Source organism: Dasypus novemcinctus, chromosome 7, assembly GCF_030445035.2.
Source record: "Dasypus novemcinctus isolate mDasNov1 chromosome 7, mDasNov1.1.hap2, whole genome shotgun sequence".
Classification (NCBI taxonomy): domain Eukaryota; kingdom Metazoa; phylum Chordata; class Mammalia; order Cingulata; family Dasypodidae; genus Dasypus; species Dasypus novemcinctus.
In genome coordinates this window covers 2,243,634-2,267,475 of record NC_080679.1, presented here as the reverse complement: position 1 = coordinate 2,267,475, position 23,842 = coordinate 2,243,634, and the positions used below count along the sequence as shown (strand labels likewise).

Genomic DNA, 23,842 nt, shown 5'->3' with positions numbered 1-23,842 from the left:
TTTTTTTTTTTTTTTTAGGTACCAGGGATTGAACCCAGGACCTTGTGCATGGGAAGCAGGACCTCAGTCACTTGAGCTACCCCTGCTCCTCTGACCAGTATTATTACAGTTAGGGTCTCCATTAGGGAACTTTTGCTCCACTGCCATCACCCCATGTCCTGGTGGGTGCTGCCTTTTCCACTCCTTCGTAGCTGTGCTCCTCACCATTCCACTTTCTTCACCCATAAAGCAGATACACAGTATCGACATAAGTTCAGACCATGGTATGGACTCAGGCCTAGGAATTGATCCACTTGCTCAACCAGCCCCGAGGCTCAGTGGGGTATGGTCCCTCATCCTCTTTTCTTTGAGCCTCTTGGAGAAGGGAAAGTTCTGTATATTCTTCCTACATTGTTCCAATTCCTTCCTTAACTGCTGATGAGTCATATCCAGTAGCACAGTGGGCACTGGTTGGTCCTCTGGCTCCCATGGCGCTTGGGTGGGTCCTTTTGGACTTTCTGAATCCACTAGTCTCTGCCCTGGGAGGGAGGGGAAACATAGAGGGGAGGAAGGCTCAATGGGGCCCCAGGTTTCAGCTTTTACAGACTCAGTTTCCGGGTTTGGAGTCTTGGCTTGCACGGGATACAGTATGGTCTCCCTCCCCTTCAACCAGCATGTGGCAGAGTCAGACTCCTCCTTGGAAAAGGGTTTCTTTTGCTCAACATAAGTACAAGAGCCAATCCTCATCTGCCCCATATTTTGGCCAAAATTCATCCGGCGGTAAACTGCTTTTCTTGAACCAAATGTAACAGCAATATTTAATCATTTTCTCCTTGTCCTTTCTTTAGTGTGATCATTATTGGTCCAATGTTTCAACACCCTCCCTAATGGACTATCTGGAGGAATGTCCCCAGGGGACCCTACAGATACACCCTTTCCACTTTTTCTGTCCAACTGACTGCCCTATTCCCCATTTTCAGTCTTGTCTGGGTTAATTTCTCTCAAATATTTTAGCTTCTTCCATTTCTAGCCTTTTCTCGAGAAGGGAAATGCAAATTGGGACTCCACACTCACTTGCACAGTTTGTCTCACGTCTCCTGCACACAATCAGCCCCAGACTCATCAGAGCTTGGCCACCACCAAGGCAACACTTAATAGTCCCTTTTCTTACCTTGGTCCATGCACACAGCTGCCTGGTCAATGGGGGGGCAATTTTCCCTTCCCCTTTTCTCGTCCAAAATCAGCAGATCTAAATGTCTGATCTTGGGTCTTTCCAGCAGGCCACAACGGAGTCCAATACCACTCAATCAGCAGGGCACACCTTCCCTTTGTCCACCCAGGGGGTCTCCCTCCAGGCTTCAGGTCCTAGGTGAGCCCCCACCCCATGGACTGTTAGAAAGAAAGCTGTACTTGTAAGAGAAAAAAGTTCACCTGATTGTGGAGGAGGTAAGAATTTTTTTAATGATCTTGCAAGAACGGCTGCACAACCTGGATGAAATGGCTGGTGCTCCAAACAACAAGAAGCGCTGACATTTATACCCTAAACCTAACAGGCAGGTCCCTCTGCTGGTCCCACTGATTGGGTTCTTCAGGGGATATAGCCTATCCAAAGGGTCTCACTAACTTATGGGGTTCCTGCTCTCAGTTGCCACCCCTGTTCCTTATATTTTGGGGGTTTGGTGCCACTTTCAAACCTGGTGCCACTTTTGAATCTGACGCTGCCCACACTTGGTGCCACCTTCACTTTGGCGCCACTTTCAAAATTTGGTGCCACAGCCGCCAGATCCCGTTTCCCTCCCTCCTCCCTGCAGAGCCGGCTTCAGGTTTCCCTTCAGGGGAAAGCTGAACTTGACCCTTTCCTCACACTGACAACGCCTGGGCTGGACTTTCTCGTAGTCACAGAACTGCAATCTTTCCAAACTCCCACCGTTTAAACTCACCCATTGCATAGTATTAAGTAACCAAGGTACCCAAAATCTCATAATATGTTTTTAAGTTTATTCCACTTTATTAGCTTTTCTCCATCACTCCCTGACCTCTGGACAAGGAAAAAAGCAATAAAGCAAGGTCTCAGAGGAGCCTGTTGGGATTCCCAGCTTCCAACCTGATGTCCGGAACATGGCACTGAGTAGAGACGGGCAGGGAGGCACTTCCAGCACGCGGACGCGAGAGCGCCGTCACCCCCGAGCAGAGACCGCAGGGAGAGGCAGGGACCACCGGGGGGCGAGAGCGGAGCACGTCCACCTGGTCTCTGACTTGCGGCCTTGGACTGTACGGCTGCGCTTCCTCGTGCAATAACGGTTGTCTCTACCTGTCCACGGAATTCCTGGGCATTGAGCTGAGCTTCCCGGGTGGGAGTGGGGCTGATCAGCCTTCCCTGGGGGCCGGTAGGTTCCGTCCTCTGTCCCCTACATCCAGTGCCCACCTGTGCAGGTGCAGGTGGGGTGCTGGCCGGGCGGGGCTCCAGCGGCTCCTGTTCCTGCCTGAGCCCGGCTGGGGTTCCCCTGGGTGCTCCAGCCCAGGGGGCGTCGGCTCTTGGGTTCAACTTTAGGCTAAAGAGATACAGTGAGGAGGACGCCAGTGAATGTCCACAGGGCAGAGTGGAGGAGCCACACGGCCAGCAAGGGTCCTGGTGGGCGGGGACACTCAGGGACAGCAGACCTGCGGGTCAGCTGTCCACACGAGGACACTCCCAGTCCTGCCCCAGGTGTGCTCTGCAGGTGCTGTCCCTGCACAGGTAGGCAGGTCCCCGAGGGTGTTTGTGTCCACTCTCCTCCATCCGGGCCAGCTGACGCTGTCCTCCCCCTGTGACTTGGACTGTAGCGGGGTCCCCAGGCCTCCTGAGCCCCAGAGCCCAAGCCTTTGGCTCTGTCTCCCAGCTGATGTTGTCCCTCTGCTTGTGCCAGTTTCCATTCTGCCCTGGAGCTTGTGGGGTGACTGCACGACCCTGTGGCCAGCAGGTCAGTGGTCGCGTGGAGCCCTGGGCCCCGGCCCTCGTGGGCCTGCTCCCCTGCACTGGATGGGGGGGGAGGTCAGGAGGGGATTCATGAGGAGCCCTGAAGGGGACAGCGGGGTGCAGTGGTGGCCTGGACGTGGCCATGCCATGCGGCCAGTGTGGGGGTGACAGCGTAGGAGGGGGAGGGGCTGTCGGGGGTGACGCTGGGGGGGATGGGCTGCGCAGGGGAGCAGGGTTGTGGGGGAGGTGGGCCTGTGGGGCAGGGCTCGGGTGACCGCAGGAGAAGGGCCGCGCAGGCAGGGCCAGGAAGCCCTCAGGTGCTCAGGAGGCCCTGGTGCCCGCAGCTTATAACAGGCGCTGCCCGGGGAGGGGCCGGCTCAGGCTGGGGGCTTCCCTGCTGGGCCTGGGCTGCAGGGCGGGGCCGCTGCTTCCTTTGAGAGCCGGGGCCCTGGAGGGAGGGTCAGTGTCACTGCTCTGGAAGGAGCAGCTGAGCCCAGGAGAAGCCCTGCCCGGGCCGGCCCGAGCCCTGCGGTCTGGGGGAGCTGAGCGTGGAGCAGGCACCTCTCGACCTGGGTGGAGGACGAGGGCCTCGCTTCAGAGGCGGGGCCAGAACAGCTCAGCACGTGCCAGGATGCCCACCCGGTTCAAGGGAGGCCCCCGGGCCAAGGACACAGGCTGTGGACAGCTGACGCCCCCAGGGTGCCAGCAATGAGGGGGGAGCAGAGCAGACCCACAGAGGGGCACCGGTAAGGGCCTGAATGTCTCGAAAGCTGCAGGTCTTGGTACTCCATTTAGAGTATTTGATGAAAGGTTTGCAGCTGAATTTGAACAGGACAGGAGCAAACGGGAGGCTCCTCTGAGGGACTTAGAAGTGTTTCTGCAGAGGACCTTGTCCTCCTGCCCCTTCTGGACCCTGAGCTGCCCTGAGCACAAGCTGGGGCAAGTACACAGAAAATATGTCCTGGTGAAACCAGTAAGACAAAGATAAAGACACAATCCTCAGGCCTCCAGGCAAAACACCAAGGCACTTGGGAAGGAAAGAACATCAGGCAGGCTTCAGACTTTATTAGCACCATATAACAGCAAGACAAAAAGGAGTGACATTTTTAAGGAAAATTTATTAAGATAAGAGACCAGAATTTATGTATAGACAACAGACAAGGCTATGGAAAAAAAGGACATGAAACGTGCAGGAACTCGAGATGGTCCACGCACGGGATGAGACTGAAAAAGCGGGTGCCTCGCAAACTAACAAAAGGATGGATCTTGAGCACAGGACATTATTCGCTGTAGATGCAAGACTGTAAGAAGTGTGGGTATAAACTCGGGAGGGCAGGAAGGGAATGGTTTGTGTTCTGACAGAGGAGAAATGACAAGGTTCAAAGACTGGAGGAGAAAGAAGAGAAGAAAGGGTGAAGTGGATTCAGCCACTGCTGCCACAGGTGACAGTGAGAGAAAATCATTTCCATGAAGGACTAAGAAAAGGCTGCCCAAGGACGTTACGGCCATGTTCTTGGTGTAAAGTAATGAAGGGCCCGAAAATAATATAAGTTGTCCAAAATTTCAACAAGAATTCAAAGACCATTAGTGAAATAAACTCAGTAAATATTATGTAACATGCAGAGCTGAGGCCAAACATCATTCATGACAACAAATGTAAATGGGCTTGATTTACCTGCTTAAAAACACCATTTTCAGATTGGAAAACAAAGCATTATCCAACTCTATTAATCTATAGGAGAAATCAGAAAACCTAAAATAAGGAGGCAGAAAGATGGAAATGAACAGCAGGGGCAGGAGAGGGCCCAAACTAGAAGCTGTGCACCTGCCCAGGGGCCATTCTGATGGGCGCTGGCAGGACAAGGGGCTCAGGGAGGCTGGAGGCGAGGGGGGCTGGCCAGGACCTGCCCCTCCTCCTGCACCCCTGCAGCCCCTGGGGAGGGCGGGCCTGCCCCTCCCAGCTCTGGCTCCGCCCCTTCCCCTCCCAGGCCCCGCCCTGCACCCGCAGGGCCCTGGTTCCCACCTGAGCTGCCCCAGGGGTCAGGAGCCAGGACCAGGGGCCAGAGGCCACAGTGGCCCTGAGCAGGGACCCCGACCTGCCCCTCCCCGCCTCGGAGGAGACGGCCCCGGCCCAGCCCACGACCCTCTGGGGGTTAAAACCCCGACCTGCATCTGCACGTCTGTCCTGCCCCAGGCAAATCTGCCCAAAGTGTGCTGAGACCTGCCAACGTGTCCACCTGTCCACTTACCTGTGTGTCTGTGAACCCATCTCCCTATCGTCATCACCACCACCCACCACCCACGTACGAGCTGTGTGCCCGCCCGTCCCTCCGTCCCTCCACCATTCCCTGTCAAGCCCCCAGCATCCTGCACCTGCAGCCAGGAGTCTACACCTCTGAGCACACCTGAGCGAGCAGCCCCGGGACCCTGTTCACCCGACAACCACGACTGTGCCCTCCCGCCCACACCCAGGCCTGGCTCCCAGGAGGGGTGTCAGGAGAGCGCCAGTGGTTGGCGTCAGGAAAGGAAAGAAACGGTCTCACAGCTGTTTCCAAAGGGTCACGGGGACCAGGAGGGAGGAGCACTGGGGCTGGGAAGGGGCAGGTGCAGGCCCCTCACAACAGCCGGCAGGACCGCTGGTTCTGTGAGGGTGACTGTCCCTCTCCTTGTCGGCTCCACACGGGGACGCGGGTCTGCCGCGGGGCCAGGGGCTTGGCGCAAAACTGAAACCAGGCCCCGCCCTTGGCGGCCTGGCAGGCCTGCGCCGTGTCCAGGCAGGCGAAGCAGAACTCCACGTGGCAGCGGGAGCACAGCACGTACTTGCACTTGCCTTTGTGCTCGATGAGCAGCCCGCACGTCGGGCAGGCCTGGATGGAGGGGCAGCCTCGGATCTCGCTGCCAGGGAGGTCCTTGGTGCCACAGGTGGCCAGGACGTGCAGGCTGGCGTCCCGGCGGCCCTCGTTGGCGCAGTGGTCTGAGGGCGTCCCCTGCCCCTTCCAGGCCCGCAGGCACTGCCAGCAGAACTCGTAGGGGCCCCCCAGCGAGGAGGAGCAGATGGTGCACAGCACCCGCAGGTGGGTCAGCTCCTTCCTCTCCACCAGGCTCCTGCACCTCGGGCACTGGGGGAGGGCGGGGGCTCAGAGCAGGCAGGGCCAGGGGCAGCGGGGAGGGGCAGGCACAGGGTCCTCTAGGATCTGCACTGGGGCCTTGGCACTGATGTCCAGGCACTGGGCACCGCCCCCTGGCCTGCGTCCTGGGCACTGAAGCCGAGGCCCCCCGGGCAGGGCCCACACCCACCTCTTTAAAGTCACAGTAGCGTCTCGCCGCAGACAGGGCGAGTTTCCACTCAAAGTCCCGCTGCTCAGCAGCCCCCAGCGCGGCGCTGCGGCGCACCTCGGGATAGGGCCACTCGGCCCTGCACTTGGCCCCGTGCGGTCACCCCTCGGGCTGAAGTGTGGTTTGCTGGCCTGGCGGGGGAGCAGCCGCGGTAGGCCTAATTCCAAGCCACTGCCCCCATAATAGGGTGGCTGGTCGGACTCACCGCCACCCCTGAAGGAAGCTCAGCATGGGCGCAGAGTGCCCTCGGGTCTCCCCTTCTCGGCAGCCATGCTTCCGCGGCCGCCCCTCCTCCCGGATGGCACCACACGATGCCTTGTGGGGCGGCACCCTTCTTCTTCTTTCTCCCTGCGCAGGCGCAGGGCGGAAAATTCCAGTCTGCCCTTTTCCCCTCCCCCGACAGCAGCAACAGCCAGGCATGGGCGGAAAAATCCAGTCTGCCCTTTTCCCTTCCCCCGACAGCAGCAACAGCCAGGCGTGGGCGGGAAACTCAAGTCTGCCCTTCACCCCAGCAACAGCAGCCACCAATCCCTAAACCCTGCCCCTTCCCCCAGCAACAGCAACAGCCAATCCCTAACCACCACCCCCCCCCCCCGTCCAGTACTGCCCACTGACCTTTCCCCAGCAACCAATCAGAACAGGGCGTGGCTTCGACCAATCAGCCTTCCCCAGCCCCTATAAAACTGTTGCTTCTCCCTCAATAAAGTTGGACTTGCGTGTTTACCTTGTCTCCGCGGTAGTTCTTCTGCCGTGCGCCCTCCAGTCCTGAGAGCCCCCGACAAGGGCCTGGCCTCCCTTGTCCCCAGTTCGTCGCCTGCTTCTCCGGGCGACCCCTTCGTCGCCGGCTTCGCCGGGCGACCCCTTCAGCCGAACCGCGCAACCCCTTGTGAGACCGATCCCTCGTCTGCTGCCGGACCGATCCCTCGTCCCAGGTGGGACCGACCCCCCGTCCCAAGCGGGACCGACCCCTCGTCCGCAGCCAGACCCCACCTCTACCGACCGAGCAAGCCGCCGCAGCCCCGTTGACGTCAGCAGGGCAGCAGAGACTGACGCAGCCCTGAAGGGGGCAAGGCACGGGCGCATTATGGGCTCTGTCCAGCATGAAGGCTGGGACTGGCTGCAACCCCTGCAGCCTGGTCACCTGGTCCCCCCTGTCTAGAGATGCCCCCCTACCTGGTCGATGAGGCTGCGGCACCAGGCTGTCAGGCTCCCGGGGTCCACAGCGTGCCCACAGCTCATCCGCACCCTCTGGGTCCCGTCATACTCGTCCCCTGTAGGAGGAGGGGGCTCAAGGTGGGGCAGGATCGGGTGCCCACGGCCGGGCTGCGCTGGGTCTGGGGCTCCCTCAGGACATGCGGCCTTGGGGCTGAGCTGGGCACAGAGGCCACACCCGCCTCTCTCCCCCAGCCTCAGGAGTCCAAACATGGCCCCGTGGGACATACCGGAGGCCTCCAGCTGCAGCTGTTGCCCCAGGACACGCAGAAAGCTGTCCTCGCCCACTGGGGTCACCGCAGTAGGTTCCGCGTGTGAACGAAGCCCCTCCTGAGGCCATGCCCGGGGGGCTGCCCCGGTGCCCTCTGCCCCTCCCTCCTTGGCACAACCTCCCGGGATCCTGCCTGGTCAAGTACTGGGCACAGGATGAGTCTTGTGCTTGTTTCCCAGGTCCTGACCCTGGACCCCAGTCAGTGCCCTACAAGGTCAAGGGTGGACTGAGCCAGGGCCGCTGGCTGGGGGCCCAGGCAGGGCCTCACCAGGCCTGGTCAGGGGCGCCGGGGCCTGAGCTGAGGCTGGGAGGGTGCAGAGCTCAGGCGGTTTCCTGGGGCTGCGTTCCTGGGGTACAACATGTGAGGGGGAGCAGTTGGGCCCAAGTGGTCAGCTCAGGCGTGCCTGTAGGGGGTCGGGGGACCCTCCTGGCCTGGGGACAGGGCAGAGGCATGGCAGGGTGAGGCAGCTGCTCCGGGGTCTGGAGGGGGACAAAGGGGCGGGGACAGGAGGGGCAGCAGGACGGGCCCTGGGGGGCCGAGCTGAGCCCTGGGTGTTGGTGGCACAGTCACAGTGTGGGCTCCGGCCAGGGGGGCTCCGGCTCCGCAGCTGGGTTTGGGGAAGGAGGGGCCTCTGCCATGTCTGGACCCTCCAGAGCAGGAGCAGGTGGGGGAAGCGGGGACAGGGCTCAGGTGCGGACACCCTGCTCTGAGCTGCAGGTGGGCGGCAGGGGGCACTGCCAAGGTGGGTCCCCCAGGTTGTCATCAGCCCCCAGAGGGCACCAGGCTCTCCTGGAGGGACCCTCCCCACATGCGGATGAAACACAGGGGGCTCTACAGGGCCGCCCCTCCAGCCCCCACCTCGGGAACCCGACCTTCCACCCCACCCCAGCTCCGCCTGCCCCTTGGCCTGCTCTGGTCAAGTTCTGGAAAGTCTGCAGTGACCACCAGGAGTTCTCAGCAGCCCGTCCCTCCCCACGGGAACCTCCTGTGACTGGAGGGGCTTGGACCTCCTGGAGCGCCAGGACCTGGCTCCAAAGAGCCCCACTGGCCCCTCCCTGCCCCGGCCAGGTGCTACCTGTTATCTCGTCTTTGCTCTTCACAAACTTGAGTGGGGGCTCGGCCTCCTCCCCCTTAGAGAGGCTCATTGTGGGGCGCCGGCTCCCTGGCCTCAGGGCTCCTTTCCTGCAGGGGAGAGTGAAGGGGAGCTGAGGGGGGCAGGCAGGGGTCCTGGCCAGGGCCGTTGCAGGCGCCTGCTGCTGGGCTCTGAGCGTGAGTGAGGCCAAGGGCCACGGGCGCCCCAGCCTGCAGGACGGTGGTCTTCATAGGACCCCGTCCTGGTCCTGTTCAGCAGAGAGCCCCCCAAAGGTGAAGCTGCATGGGGCAGGACAGGCCTGTCCCTGGTGTGTCCCCTGCGGTGGACGTGTTGCAGCCAAGCCAGGGGATCTGAGTGGCAGAGAAACCCAAACGGGCTTGGAGAGGCAGAGGAACAGATTTATTACACGCAGGCCTGGAGGAGAGTCTGTCTCCAAATCCTGAGCCCCGTTTCTCAGTTCTCATAGGTTTACACAGGATTCTATGCAGGACTAGCGTGGCTCTCGCTCACTGGCTAGAGCGTTGCTAGGTGACGTTTTGCAAGTGGGGTTACAGAAGCAGAAGGCAGGTGCAAGGACATGCGCTCGCGGGCAGGCTGATTCACAGTATGGGGTGGCAGGCGGGTCCCCTAGAGTACAGAAGTGGGGGGCAAGAGAGGTTCGTTTGATAGTCTCCTGCAAGGTCATGTGCACATGGGCTGCTTTATAGAATCAAGGGGCAGGAGTGACTTATTAGAAAATTTTCTGCAAGGTTATGCTTTTTATTTCTCAACAGAGGGGCCATGATGCAGGGCCGGGACGCGCTGGGGTGAGGAGGACGAGGAGCGGGGGCCTCTGGCGGACCCCGCTGAGGAGCACGGGGCCCGGGCACTTACCAGGCCTCGTGGGGCGCCCCCGGCCCAGAGCTGGGCAGGGCAGGCCAGGGTCCTCGGGCGCCAAGCAGCTGAGCAGGGCCCTGCACAGGCTCAGTTGCTGGCCACGCGCCCCGCGTCTCCTACAGCCCGTCTGCATCTCGGTCCTCGGCTTTAGCCCTCCACAGGTGTTCCACGTCAGCCTTGACTGCTGGCCTGAGCCAGAGAGAACGAGCAGCTCAGCACCCATACTGGCCAGCCCCTCCCCAAATCCAGCCCCTCCCCATATCCAGCCCCTCCCCGTATCCAACCTTCCCCTGGGCCCAGGTGGCCTGCCCCCTCCTGCAGGGCAGCGACTGCGGGGCCAGCCTCCGGGGCCACCCAGGGAATGGACAGGCATTCTCCTGCCCCTCCCACCTCACCCCGCAGGGCCCAGGCCCACTCCTCACTCCGCGTGCCCATGCAGCAGGGGGGGCTTTAGTAAAAGCAGGCGAGGGGAGAGGACCGGCTGCTCGACTCCATCCCTTCATCCCCTGCTTTAGAGCATTCTAGAAACCACAGCCCAGGGGTGTGTGGCCAGGCAGAGGCCTCCTGGGTCCCCCTCATCCCCAGGCCCACCGCCCTGACCTGTGGGACAGCACTGCCCCTCCCCGGCCTGGCTGCTATCCAGGGACCCTCAGGCCACCTGCTGCCAGTCCTCCTGGGTCCCGGGGGCACCCTCCCCCTCCCTGCGTTCTCTGAAGCCATGCCCTGGAGGGACGGGAGCCAAGGCCACCGTGACGGTCACGTGTGGCCTGCCCCCTGCCCCCAAACACTGACCCCCAGAGCCCAGACCCGACACGCACCTGTCCCTGCTGTCCTGACAGCGGTACATCAGCAGGTACGGGAGCCCGGACCTGTGGGCAGGACGTCAGCCTGGTGCCCCCCGCCCACCCCACCGCCCCTTCACCCTCCAGGGTCCCCCAGCCTCCCGGAGGGCCCCGCCCCCTGCCCAGGAGCTCCTGCAGCCGTACCTGTGTGTGAACTGCTGCGGGAAAGACCCCACCTAGGAAGAGAGGGGCAGTGAGGACACGGCCTTCAGGCCACTCGCCCACCTGCCACCTGCCCTGCACGTGGCCCCTGCGCCTTCTGCCTCCTTCAGAGGCTCCCCCGCCAGGCGGTTCCGGGCCTGACCTCTGAACTTTTCCCTGGACCTAGGCCCTGACCTCTGTCCTCTCCCCTGTGCCTGGCCCTGACTGTGACCTGCCCTGACCCCCGGCACCTGCCGTCCCCTCCCACAGCTGTCCTCTCTCACAGCCCAGGGCCATGTGGTGGGGGCACTCACACGGTCCACTCGCTGGTGATCGAAGTGAAACCACTGCTCCTGGCCGGGGGGCTGGACGAGGGCCGTGTAGTGGCCCCCACTGAAGTCCCCCCGGTGGCTGCACACGGCGTAGAGATGGTAGCGCTTCCGCTCCTGCGGGGAGACGGGGTGCGGGGGCTCGTGGGTGCCTCCATGTTCCAGGACAACGGGGGCCCTGCGGGCTGTGGCCGTGGTGGGCATCGGCCAGCGCCACCCGTCCTGCCCCCGCCAGCGTCACGACAGTAGGAGGAGGACGGACACAGGGCGAGCCCCAGCGGTCCACGGGTGAGGGGAGGACAGGGGGCTCTGTGGAGCCACAGGCCACCTGAGGAGGGGTCCTGCCAGGCCCCTGGTCACCTCTAATCCCACTTTAGCTGTGGGGTCTCCAGGAGCCAGGACTGTGCCTGCCCCCGACCCCCGCCTCTCCTGGGGCCTGTCCCCCCCATGTCCCCCACCTGTCCTGGGGGCCTCTCCCAACCTACCCCCCAGTCATGTGGTACCTGCTCTCCCCCATACCCCCCCACCTGTCCTGTGGGGTTTCTACCCCCCAAGTGGCCCCCATCCTGTGGGGCCTGTGGCCCCCGCCCCCTCTCTCTGGGCCTGCGCTGGCTTGGCCCTGGTCGGCAGCTGTTCACTGAAGGAAAGGTGGTGGGGGGCACGCTGCCTGAAACACTGTTGTTGTGCCAAAGGAAGGTTTGTCCTGGGCTCCCCTCTAGCGCTGACACTCACCGGGGCTGGGGTGACTGTGGCTCCCCTAGAACCTGAAGAGTGGGGCGCAGCAGGCGCCCGGGGCGCGGTCTGCAGTTCCAGCACGTGGGAGACGTTGGTGGTCGCCTGGGCTTTGTGGAACTTTCCCTTTTTGAAGGTGAACTCGCTGACTTGCAGCACCAGGATCTTGGGGAGCCGCAGGAAGCGCTGCTCCTAGCGGGCGAGGCGGGTCAGGGGGGCACCCCACGGGCCAGGGCCCAGGCCGGCGGCTCAGGACCCTCCTCCGTCCACCCGCCTGGCCGCCTGCCCTGTCCGGGCCAACGAAGAGGCTGGGGGTCGGGGTTCTGCCCCTGCGATGGACCCTCTGGCCGCCCTCCAGCTGGGCCCAAGGCCAACGCCACCACCAGGAGCACGTTCACCCGAGGACCGAGAGGCACCGCCTTCGGGGAAGACCAGCCAGCCCCGGGGAGGCAGAGGTGCTCTGCAAGAGCAGTAAACAGTCCAGGTGGAGCAGAGCAGGGAGAGAGCAGCCAGGACGGAGCCCGAGCAGAGAATGGAAGTGAGCGCCCGTTACAGAAAAGAAACAGCCTCCAGCACTGAGGAGAAAGAGAAGAACAAGACCCACGGGCGAGGGAACCTGGCCAAGGCTGTGGCCCCCAGCGCCCCAGCTACCGTGGAGGAACAGGTGCCTCAGACAGGACTCGGGGCAGCGTGGCACAAAGCCACAGGCCAGGGCACTGGACAGGCCACAGCCAGGAGCAGAACCCTTCTCGGACCAAAGAGGCCAGGGCAGGAGCGAGACGCGTGGGAGTCGGCAGGCCGAGGAGAGAGCCCTCAGCGAGGTGGCCCCAGGGGCCCCGTGTCGGGAACAAGAGCGAGGCTGGAGTCCAAGGCAGGGGAGATGCCCTTTGTGCCCAGGGCAGGGGCGGGGGGAGGTGGACAGGCATGGTCACAAGGGGACAGGCGGGCACCCCCACTGTGATGCTGCAGCCACCCCTTCCATGTGCGCCCGAGCACCGGCTCCACGCAGTGCTTCCCAGCTGCCCCCTCTCCGGCCACAGAGCCCCGGGAGGCAGGGGCTGTTAAGGCTCCATTCTACAGCAGAGCAAACCGAGGCACGGCGAGTCTAGATCATTGGCCAGAGGCCACAGCATTGCCAGATGAGTCTGGCTCGACTGCTCAACTTGGCTCAGTCCTTCTCAGAACAACAGGGTCCCAGCCACCCTGATGCTGAGAGCCACTGCAATTTGGTGCCTGTCTGTTACATGGCATTATCATACCATGGCCAGCCGATGCACTCTGGGGGTATGACTGTCCTCTCCTGGGTCCATGTACACTGCCCTACAGCCTCAGTGCACAGGACCCCCTGGGGCTCCTGGGGCGGCAACACAGGCCCTGGAGGCTTGGATGGAACCCTACCCCCCCATGGCCTCCTCACTCCTGCCCCCTTCCCCAATGTTGAGGATCCCGGGGTGCCCGGGCCTGTGAGCGGCTTTGGGGACACAGAGGGGCCCGCCTCTACCTGACCCCAGGCCCTGGAGCCCCTCTGGGTTTCAGTATTTGCTGATTAAAGCCGCCAATCCCTGCCGGACCCCCTTCCCAGCTCCCCATGTACTGGCTAAGGGGTGTCACTGCAGGAAGCTGCTCCCAGGCCGACCCCAGCCACCCCTGCCACACCCCTGCCCATCCTCAGGCTCCCAGCTCAGGGACCCTAAGGCCACTCGGCCCCTGGCTCCTCTCAGGCCCCCTGAGGGTCTGGTCCAGCTCAGGGGCTACCCCAGGGCCGGGGAGAAGCAGCCGGGCCCCAGGCCCTACCTCGGAGGCTGGGGTCTTGGCATCGCAGCACTCACAGAAGAACAGGTTGTCGTCCTCGTCGAAATGCTGGATGTGGGGGCCGCTCAGGGCACCTGTGTCCTGCAGGAGACCAAGGAGAGAGGCTGGGGGCTCCGGGGGGCTGTGCCGTACCCCTTCCCCACCCCGTGCCCCCGCCTCTGTGCTCTGCAGCCCTCCAGGGCCCCTGCCGCCCATCGTCCTGGCGAGGCTTCCACTGATGGGCCCAAGGTTTGCCCTAAAAGGCCCTTTAAGCTGCAAAGCCCAGCCCCCCACCCCACCCCACCCCCTGAACCCCACTGTCCGTGGGCACCCACCGCCTCTAAGGCTATCTGCGATGCTCCCCAAGCACACCTGTTCTGGATCCCCAACACCTCATGACCCAAGCCACCAAGGAGGGCCCCCCACTGCCTGCCCCCCACTGCTCCTGAGTGCCCGAGGGCAGGGGCACGATCAGGAATCTCTGCCCAGGGCAGCCCCCAGCACAGATGGGGCTCAGACTGGCGGTGACTAGAGGGAAGCGGGACCCGGGGCTGGAGAACACCCGCTCCCTGGGCCTCCCCCCGCAGGCCACCTGGGAAGGGTCCGGTACCTGGGTGCGTCCAGCAGGCTCTCGGCGCAGCTCTCGGGGTGCCTGCCCGTCCCCATCCAGACCACAGAGGCAGGCGAGGGAGGCCATACAGAGCAGCAGCGTCCTGCCCCCGGGCGGGATGTGGTCCTCACTGCCACACCTGGTGCACCTGACCACCTTCTCCACTTCACTCTGAAACAGCTGCACAGGAGGCGGTCACTCCCCAGGCTCCAGGCCCAGCCCGTTCCCAGGTGGGCCCCAGGCAGCACGGCCGGTGTGGACAGTCCCAGCCCTCCACCTGGGCCAACGCTGCTCGGCGCCCTGCGAGCCCCTCGATCCACGGGAGACGGGGTGCACTGCCCACCCTCCAGGAGACGCCAAGGCCTCTGGACTTCAGCCACAGGAGCGCCCCCTCCCAGGACCGAGGCCCCAATCCTGCCCCTTTGGGGCCCTGGTTGACCCAGGCCCCGTGCCCCCTACCTCCTGCAGGTCGCCCCGGCCCAGCTTGTCCAGCAGCAGCAGGAACACCTCGCCCACGTCCTGCTGGCCGTCTGCAGGGCACGGGGGGCGGGGGCCAGCTCAGCCAGCGGAGCCCTCTCTGCCCCCGGCCCTCAGTCCCACCTCCCCCACTCCAGAGCAGGCAGGACACCGCGACGCGGCCCCTCCAGCAGCCTCCCCCCTCCAGCCCTCCTCTGGGTCCCCGGGCTGCCCAGCGTCCCCACCTCCTCCCTGCAGCCTCCCCCTGCTCTGACTGTCCAGGGACCCCCACCCCCAGAGCCGCAGCCATGGACACCACCCCTGCTCCACGGGGTCCATGCTGACCGCGTGCCCTCCCGCTCAGGTGACGCCTCTGCCCAGGAACCGCCCCGGCCTCCTGGGCCCTGGCAGGAGCACCAGGTCCACTCACAGCCCAGGCCCAGGCAGGCGGTCAGGGCCCGCGTCTCCACGGGGCAGCACCGCGCCTCCAGGCCCCTGAAGATCTGCTCCAGCGCTTGCTGCAGCTGCGAGGACCGGAGTGCCTCCAGACCCCCGAACATCTGCTCCTGTATCTGCTGCAGCTGTGAGGACCTGGGTGCCTCCAGGTCCCCGAAGATCTGCTCCAGCGCCTGCTGCAGCTGCGAGGACCTGGGCGCCTCCTGGACCCTGCGGCCACAGGGCAGCCCGGCTTCCACCTCACCCAGGACCAGAGCTCCCGCCCAGTCCCTCCCGGGGCCGCCGGGCACTCACCTGTCCCGGAATTCCGGGGTCACGAAGAGGCACTGCAGCAGGGCGTTGAGGTAGCAGGTCAGCCCGTGATTGATGAGACCCACAAAGGGGGGGCGTCCCCGGGATGGGCCTGGGGGAGTTAGAGCTTCTGAAAGGCTGGGCGGTGCTCAGGAGGGAGAGCCCCATCCCCGGGGCACCCCCACCCCTCTTTCTGTACCAGACCTGAGCTGGACCCAGAGACCCCTGAGGGGCCCCAGGGGCTGGGCCTCCGTCCCTGTCTCTTGTCCCTCTGCACACCTGCGCCAGTACCCCAACCTCCCCGGGTCTCTCAGAGGGCGCCCCCCACCCCGTACCTGCCCAGGTGGGCACCTGCTTCCCCTGCAGCCATCTCGGGGCGCACACTGCTCCCCTGCCCCAGTCCAGGACTGGGAGGGGCTCTCCTCAAGAAGGGGTGGCCAATTGCTTCCCCAAAGCTCAGGGAAACACGGTCCCATCCAGGTGACCGGGTGCCTCAAGGGAGCTCTGAGCTCGGGTCTGTCTGGCCCCACGTGCCCCCAGGCCAGGTGGAGGGTGGGCCTGCCCCCCTCCCCGCAGGGGCTGTGGCTGGGGTGGGAGACGCGTTCTCACCCAGGCAGGAAGCAGGCTCAGCTCAGGGGCTCCGGGAGCCCGGGCTGGGAGCAGGTGGGGTGGGGTTCCGTCCCCTTCCCGCGCCCCGCCCCCGCCTCCCCCTCCGCCCCCCCTTCCTCACCACCTGGGGGTGCAGCGCCCGGCAGAAGGTCCTCGAACTCATCCACGGGGGTCCCGAAGTCCAGTTGGCGGACAGACAGTTCTAGCGCCCACCACACCCAGGTCCGCAACCAGGCGAGGAAGTGCCAGAGCCATGCCCACCAGGCCCAGAAGGGGTGAGCACCATCCGGGGGGCGAGCACCGGCGCCCCCGTCCTGGGACCCCCGCAGGCGCCCCATCGCGGCAGCCCCGCGGCGTGGACCTCGCGGGGAGGGAAGCGAGCGAAGGGGCCTAGGCCCACCCGACCTGGGCGCCACGCCCCGCAGACGGGCGGGAAACTGAGGCTCAGGGGGCGGGAACGGCTCTCCACGGGCGCGCGGGGCTGGGGGCTCCAGGCGAGCGTCCCCCTGCGCCCGGGTCCCCGCGGACCGAGACCCGGCTCTGGGGCCCCGCAGCCCCGGCCCCTCGGAGCCTCCGGCAGCGCTGGGGTGGGGGCGGGGCGCCGGCGGCTCCGCCCCGCGGGGGGGCGAGGTCGGGGTTGGCGGGGGAGGGGCGGCCCTGTGCGCTCCACTTTCACTTTTGATTCTCTGCTGGGGAACATTCCAGAGAACTCCCGCCCGCGGGGTCGTGTGCAAGGACGGGGTGGGGTGGGGGCGGCCGGGAGGAAGGGGCTGCTCAAGACCCCCTGCTGGGGTGGCCAGAACGCCCCCCCAAGCCCCTGGCCTGAAAAGGGAAACCTGAGTTTTGATCCCTGGAAGTGCCCTGGCCCTGAGCAGAGCCCCCGCAGCCCTCACTGCCCCCTGCCCGCCCGCATCTCCCTCCCGCTCCCCGGGCAGCGCTGACCTGCTCAGGACGGGGCTGCCTGGCCACCGAATTATATTAGAGACCCCCACCACACCTCGCTCTCCGCACCCGGGGCCTGCTCCCCCCCACAGGGCGCCCCATGCTGGCTCCCCTCAGGGCGCCTGAGGAAGTCACCAGGTTAAGACCAGAACGATCCAAAAACCTTCCTGGGTGAAGAGGCAGCGAAAAGCCCTGATCTTAGGGCTCCAGAGCACCCAACCCCGCCACGTCCTGGGGAGGCCATGACCGGGGACGCCCAATGCCTGGCATCGGAGCAGCCCAAGAGCGCGCTGGACCCCAGCCTGGCGCCCCAAGCGCTGCCTCCAGAGCGGGGTCTCCGTCACTCTGACCACCCTGGGCCCCCTGCCCATCCGTCCTGGAGACACGGGGTCCGGTGGTACCTGCTCTTGGAAGGCCACCGTGGGAGCTGGATGAAGGGTGACGCAGGCTGGGTAAGGACATCTACAACGGGACCCACATCTGCTCCTGCTGCCGCCCCAAGAATCCAGGGCCAGGTGTGAGGTTCCAAGGGTCTCTTGAGGGGCCTGCGCCGGCCATAGGGGCAGGCGGCCCTTTCCTAGGACAGCACGGGGTCTCCCTGCCCTAAGGCAGGGGAAAGGCTTTGTGGGAAGCAGTGATGAGAGGAAAGGCTGTGGGTTCAGTGACCCTGCGCCCGGGTGCCCGGCTCCCAGCCTTGGGCTGCACAGCCCACTCCCCAAGTCGGGGCATTTTCCAGATGGCACAGGCCCTCCAGCGGGGCAGGAGCAGGAGACCCCTAAGGACGAAGGCTGGATTCCCCCTTCCCCATGAGGGACCCAGGGTGAGGCCTTGGCCAGCGTCACGGCCAGCCCAGGCAGAGCTGGGATTGAACTGGGGGACTCTGGTTCCAGCCTGGACCGGTCACCCCCACCACTGCCCGTGCTCAGGCCTGGACCAGTCACCCCCACCACTGCCCGTGCTCAGGCCTTGACCGGTCACCCCCACCACTGCCCGTGCTCAGGAGGGGATACTGTGAGGAAAGGCCCAGACCACACGTCCACTTTCCATTTCTTATGGAACCTCCACAGCCTACAGAAATGTCAGAGGAGCATCAAAATGCCATTGAGTAAGTTTACATTAGAACTCACTGCACACACACGGGCTGGTACAGAGTTAAACCGCTCAGAAATCTCGTTGCACAGGATCTCCCCCTACACTTGTACTAAAATGTACGTCTCCAACTAGCTGTAGGAATTTCTCGTCCGCACAGCCTGAGAAGCGCTGACCTGCTGGTAGCCACGGCCCCAGCAGGAAGAGCCTTCTAGAATGAGGACCTGTCAGCAGTGAGCGGCTCTCTTGCATTTGCGACGAGCGACTCACACTGCTTTCAGTGACAGCGAAGGAAAAGAAGTCGCCCGAGTGGAAACTGTGAGGACCCCGGAAGAGGCTTTGCAGGAGAGGGAGCAGCATCCCCTGACCCGGCCAGGCCACGTCGTGCTGGACGCCCCAAGCCTGAGCTGTCAACCACCTCGAGCAGGGACTTGGGTGGGAGTCACGTGGGCCTGGCGTCTAGTTCCCACTCCTCTGTGTCTTAAAGGAGGAAGCGCTGCGATTGACCCATGCCCCTTGGGGGCGTCCTGCCCCGCCCTCCCGCGTCCCCCACTGGCCCTCTCTGGGGGAACTGGCGCAGGTGGAGGCGCCGGGAGAACTCAGCTCGGGCGTGGCCAGGCCGGGCCGGTGCGCTCAGTGCCCACGTCCACGCCGGGCCGCTGCTCATAGCGAATGGCAGGCACCAGCCCGTGGCTCAGCGGCGCCAGCTCGGGGTCACGCACGGCGCTGGGTCCCCCCCCTCCCCCCCCCGGTCTTCCCGTGCAGGAGGCTGGTGAGTGCCAGCTGTGCCCGCCCCCGAAGCGCCGCCACCTCCCGCCCCAGGCGTGCGGGGCCCAGGGCGGGCAGCCGGGCCCACAGGGTGCGGGGAAGTGGGTGCACAGCGCCAGGTCCAGCACGTTCCAGGCACGCGCCCTGCGCTCCATGCGCCCCTTGAGGAGGTGTGGTGATGCCCCAGGGAGGCAGGTTAGTGTAGGGAAAGGGGGCTGGGCCCCTGAGGACAGGGCTGGGAGGCCCTGCCTGGACCCCCTGCTATTGAGAAAGCTGGAAAGACCCCACCTAGACCCTGTCCACAAGCTCCCATTTGGAGCTCTTCTCAGGGTCCATGGAGAGCCCCCCTCACCTCTGAACAAAAAGCCTCCCTGTTGGCCCTCTGAGATGGAACAGGTGGGGAGCCAATCAGAACAGCAAACAGCTGGGACCCCCTCCCAACATGAGGAAAGAGGAGGAGAAAGGCTTTTAAAAAGGCCTAACCTGGTGTATTAATCACCCAAAGTGGTGCTGATGCAAAAATACCAGAAATGGGTTGGCTTTGATAAAGGTTATTTATTTGGGATAGAAGCTTCCAGTTACCAGACCACAAAGTCTGAGTTACTTCCCTCACCAAAGTCTGTTGCCACCAGTTAGAGCGAGATGGCTGGTGACGTGTGCCGGTTCAGGCTTCCTCTTCCTCTTAGGGCTCTGTGGTCCCTGCTTCTTCCTACATCCCCTGTAGTCTGGGTAAGTCTCGCATCTCTCCCAGGGCTCGCTTCTCTCTGGGCGTGGCTGCTCTATTCTCCCACGAGGTCACCTATGGACTGTCCAGGTAACGGTGTGTCTCTGTTCCCAGAGCCTCTGCTCCAGCTTCTTCTGTGTGTTTACTTCCCAGGGCTCCAGCTCAAAACTCCAACCTCCCTATGGTCTGTTTCTCTGGGGGTCCCTGCCCACCAAGGGTGTGGGGACCCAACATCTTACTCATGTGGCCCGATCAAAGCCTTAATTATTATTTGATCAAGTGAAAGCAAATCCTTTGATTCAAATATAATGTAAGGGAAATGGATGTGGCTCAACCTACTGGGCTCCCGCCTACCGTACAGGAGGTCCAGGGTTCGATGCCCAGGGCCTCCTGGTGAGGATTAGCTGGCCCACGAGGTGAGCACGCCCACGCGGAGCGCCAGCCCACACTGGAATTCTGCCCTGACCAGGAATGCCCCGCTGCGAGGAAGTGCCGCCCAGCACGGGAAAGCCACCCCGCGCAGGAGCGCTGGCTCACACTGAGAGCCCAGCAAGATGAGGCACAAGAGGCCCATGGGAGAGAAAAGAAGAAGACATGGCAGAACAGGGAGGTGAGGTGGCACAAAGAGATTCATCGCCTCTCTCCTACTCCGGAAATTCCCAGGATCAGTTCCCAGAGCCACCTAATGAGAATATAAGCAGACACAGAAGAACATACAGCAAATGGACACAGAGAGCAGAGAGGAGCCTAAGGTGAAGGAGAGGCCAGGCAGAGACCACCCGCCATCTTCCTTCAGACGTGGCAGCTGACTTTGGTGAGGAAGCAGCCTTGAGTTGGGCCCTTGGGGGCCTTGTACCTGTAAGCCTCTACCCCAAATCAATGCACTTTATAAAGGCCGGCAGCTCTCTGGTTTGCATCAGCACCCCTTGACTGACCGATACAGCAGCCCTTGTCCTCTTCACGGCTAGTCCAGGGCTGGGAGAAGTAGAGTTATTTCTAGAGCCGAGTTCTGGGTTCTCCCTGCAGGACGCCCCTCTCATGTTGCTGGGTGCCCCCTCGCCTCTTCTCCTTACCACCTCCCCTGCCCCCTGCATGGACCCCCCTGTGGGGTAAATGAAAGTGGAGTGAACTTTCTGGGACCCCGGGGCCCTGGAATGAGGATGGGTTGTTCGGGCAGCCAGATGACCCTCATAAACGGGGTTTGGATGGAAAGAATTTCAGGACGTCTGGTAATTGTTAACTAGTGCACTGTTTGTAGCCTTATAAAACCTGACTGTGTCTGTCAGGTGACATGGAGCATGGGCGGAGCAGGGCATGGAGCTTCCCCAGCCAGCTGCCTCCTGGTTCTGTAAGTGATAAGGGCAGAACTTCACCCTGCGTAATGCCGCTGGGCTCTGTAAGTGGGCTGAGCACCCCACCAGCTGCCACCGGGTCCTGGCAGTGGGCCGAGCACCCTCTGCCTGGCGCCACCGAGCCCTGTGTGAGTAAGTAGTTAAGGCATGACCGTCGCTGGGCTTCCGTGTGGCTTCTCTGGAATATCGAATTAGAAGTTGGGTTTAACCACCCGTGTTACCATTGCTGTAGTCGGCGGGATATTCCAGAGCCTCCTAACGGTGGAAGAGCAACGGATGGCACGGCAGTCCCTTTACTGGGGAGCCTGCAAAGGAATCTCATCCTTTATTGGGAAGTCTGCAAAGGGAAACTTGCCCTTTATTGAAAGTCTATGGGGAAGTGGCTCAATTGATAGAGCGTCCGTGTACCATATCTTGCTTTCAGTTCCAGACTCTGCCTCTTCCATGAGATGGTTGTTGTCAGTCATCATCTCCTTGTGAGTTGTCCTGGGTGAGTCCAGTGAACTGGAGAGTAGGTGTTGCAAGTCTGTTGACATTGAAGGTCCAACTGGTATGTGGACACCCCAAAGATTTAAGTCACTTGAACATACGCCTATCAACTCTAGTACTAACTGTAGGTTCAAATAGAAGAGGCAGAAGAGCCACATGTCAGGAAACCACCACAGAGTCCAACTCTGTCACACTGGGGAGCATGAATTCCAAAGCAGGGCCCCCTGGCAGGGTGCCAACTCCTGAGCTGGCTGCCCTGCCTGTGGTGTCTAGATGTCTCCAAGGCCCTCAGGAGCCATGCTATTTGAGGCAATGTTTACTCTGGCAGTTAATGAGATCTTGCTGAGACGTGCATAAGCGTAACCTCTGGGATGACCTCCTGACTCACTTTGAATCTCCTAGCCATATAAACGCATTTGTCTTTACGCTTTCCCTTTTGGTCAAGGTCTTCTTCCAGTTGCATTGCTAGTTGGTGCTTGATAGTAATTCCTTGGTGCCAGGGAGACTCATCTGGAAATGCATTTACTGCTGAGTTTGGCTTAGAGTAAGGCCACATTTGAGCAACAAGGAGACTCTCAGGAGGTAGCACTTAGACACCCTGTATACCGGGCTGAGTTCCAATTTCAAAAGCGAAGCCTCATAAGTACAGTCAGAACTCAGGGGATTCTTGTTGTCCCATTAGAGAATGTGGCAGGGCTCCCCTGGGTGGGAATTTGGTGTCTTTGATTATTGTGTGGGTCTCCACCCACAGTGACGGTGCCCCATGATCACCTGAACGTTCATATGCCTTAGAGGTGTGCCCCAGGTGAACCTCCTCTATGCATCCCCCTCTCTGACATCCCACACCAGTGATCCTCCCTGCCACAGCTGGAAGCCTTCTGTGATCCAAAACTTCTTAAAAATGAAGCCAACAAAATAACTGAATACAATTAATAGGAAAATGATATAATAATGATAGTTTAAAAAATAAATAAAATACTAAAAAATTTTTAAAATTTGAAATAATAAAAAATATACATTTTTTCCTAAAATTTGACATTTTGTCTCTCATCACTGTAAGATCTGTTGTGTTGTATGCACAGTGACATTGTCTTCCATTTATTTCCCCACTGTCTTATTTTTTTTTATTTTGTCTTCAAAGAAGCTTTAGGGTACAGTCATGTCATATAGAATCTAGGTGTTTCCCATGTACCTAAACATCCTCACACGTTTGTAGTATGTTTAAAAGCCAGGTAGTGTGATTCCTCCAGTTTCAGTTTTCTTTTTCAATAAATATTTGGCTCTTTGGGGCTCCTTGCCCTTCCAAATAAATTTTATAGTTAGTTTTTCCAATTCAGTAAAAATGCTGTGGTAATTTTTATTGGGATTGCATTAATCCATTTGGGTAGGATAGACATCTTAATGATGTTTGGTCTTCCTATCTGTGAACAAGGAATATTATTCCATTTATTAATTCTTCTTTGATTTCCTTTAAAAATGTTGTAGTTCTCTGTGAACAAGTTATTTCTATCTTTAGTTAAATTTATTCCTAGGTATCTGATCTTTTAGTTGCTATTGTAAATGGGATTTTTTCTTAATTTTTTCCTCAGTTTGCTCACTATTGGTGTGCAGAGATGCTATTGATTTTCACACATTGATCTTATAACCTGCCACTTTATCGAACTCATTTATGAGCTCTAGAAGCTTCTTGTAGATGTCTCAGGCTTTCTATGGACAGGATCATGTCATCTGCAAATAGTGAAGTTTTTACTACTTCCTTTCCAATTTGGATACCTCTTATATCCTTTTCTTGCCTAAGCAAGTACTTCTAACACAATGCTAAATAAGAGCAGTGAAAGTAGGCATCCTTGTCTTCTTCCAGATCTTAGAGGGTAAGTTCTTAGGACATATACTTGTCAAATTTTCCAGTGCTCGAGACAAAGAGAGAATACTGAAAGCAGCAAGAGAAAAGAGACCCATCATATACAAGGGAACCTTGATAAGATTAAATGCTGATTTCTCACCAGAAACAATGGAGGCAAGAAGGCAGTGGTATGACATACTTAAGGTGCTAAAAGGGAAAAACTTCCAGCCAAGAATTCTCTATCCAGCAAAGCTGGCATTTCAGAAATGAAGGAGAGATCAAAATAGTCACAGATAAACAGAAATTAAGAGAGTTTGTCAATAAGAAACTTACCTTTTAAGAAATACGAAGGGGAGTTCTGCAGGTTGAATGAGAAAAACAGGACAATGAGATTTGGAGAAGAGTGTAAGAACAACTAAAAAGATAAAGAGAGAAGTTTTAAAAGTATGGCATATATACATCTAAAGAAAATATGGCTAATATAAGTAACTCCTTGACAGGAATAACATTGAATGTCAATGGATTAAACTCTCCAGTCAAGAGACACAGATTGGCAGAATGGATAAAGAGATATGACCCATGTATATGCAGTCTAGAAGAAACTCACCTTAGACGCAGAGACCCAAGAAGGCTGCAAGTAAATGGTTGGAAATC

The 23,842-nt window shown here is 60.6% G+C and overlaps 2 protein-coding genes across 14 annotated transcripts in view; one reads left to right on the top strand and one right to left on the bottom strand.

Moving 5' to 3' along the window:
- Positions 1-23,842, top strand: part of LOC101414911 (ubiquitin carboxyl-terminal hydrolase 2-like) — a 93,345-nt gene that overhangs the window by 49,724 nt on the left and 19,779 nt on the right. The gene's annotated exons all lie outside the window — the stretch shown is intronic.
- On the bottom strand, positions 1,958-16,588 carry LOC101441964 (ubiquitin carboxyl-terminal hydrolase 48-like). Of its 11 annotated transcripts, none has more exons than XM_071216026.1 (16): positions 16,103-16,588; positions 15,376-15,484; positions 15,056-15,291; positions 14,629-14,699; positions 14,170-14,349; positions 13,563-13,661; positions 11,801-11,960; positions 11,022-11,153; positions 10,711-10,742; positions 10,543-10,593; positions 9,722-9,913; positions 8,831-8,937; positions 6,233-7,542; positions 5,766-6,054; positions 4,611-4,667; positions 1,958-2,531 (listed from the first exon to the last, which is right to left on the bottom strand). In XM_071216026.1, exons 1-11 carry the CDS (start codon positions 16,317-16,319, stop codon positions 9,896-9,898), a joined length of 1,305 nt encoding a protein of 434 aa, XP_071072127.1. In that variant the 5' UTR covers positions 16,320-16,588; the 3' UTR covers positions 1,958-2,531; positions 4,611-4,667; positions 5,766-6,054; positions 6,233-7,542; positions 8,831-8,937; positions 9,722-9,895. The 11 variants fall into 11 exon arrangements, with proteins under 11 accessions (XP_071072127.1, XP_058155757.1, XP_058155758.1 ...); XM_058299774.2 differs by adding an exon at positions 7,714-7,961 and having other exon boundaries at positions 4,611-6,054; positions 11,769-11,960; positions 16,103-16,587; XM_058299775.2 differs by having other exon boundaries at positions 1,958-2,290; positions 2,405-2,531; positions 4,611-6,054; positions 11,769-11,960; positions 16,103-16,587.

Coding starts and splice junctions, on each gene's coding strand:
- LOC101441964 (XM_058299774.2), bottom strand. CDS start 16,319: ATGGGGCGCCTGCGGGGGTCCCAGGACGGGGGCGCCGGTGCTCGCCCC. Junction 11,154..11,768: donor CCACAGTCACCCCAGCCCCG/GTGAGTGTCAGC, acceptor GTCTCCCCGCAG/GAGCGGAAGCGCTACCATCT. Junction 10,743..11,021: donor ATCACCAGCGAGTGGACCGT/GTGAGTGCCCCC, acceptor CTCTCTTCCTAG/GTGGGGTCTTTCCCGCAGCA.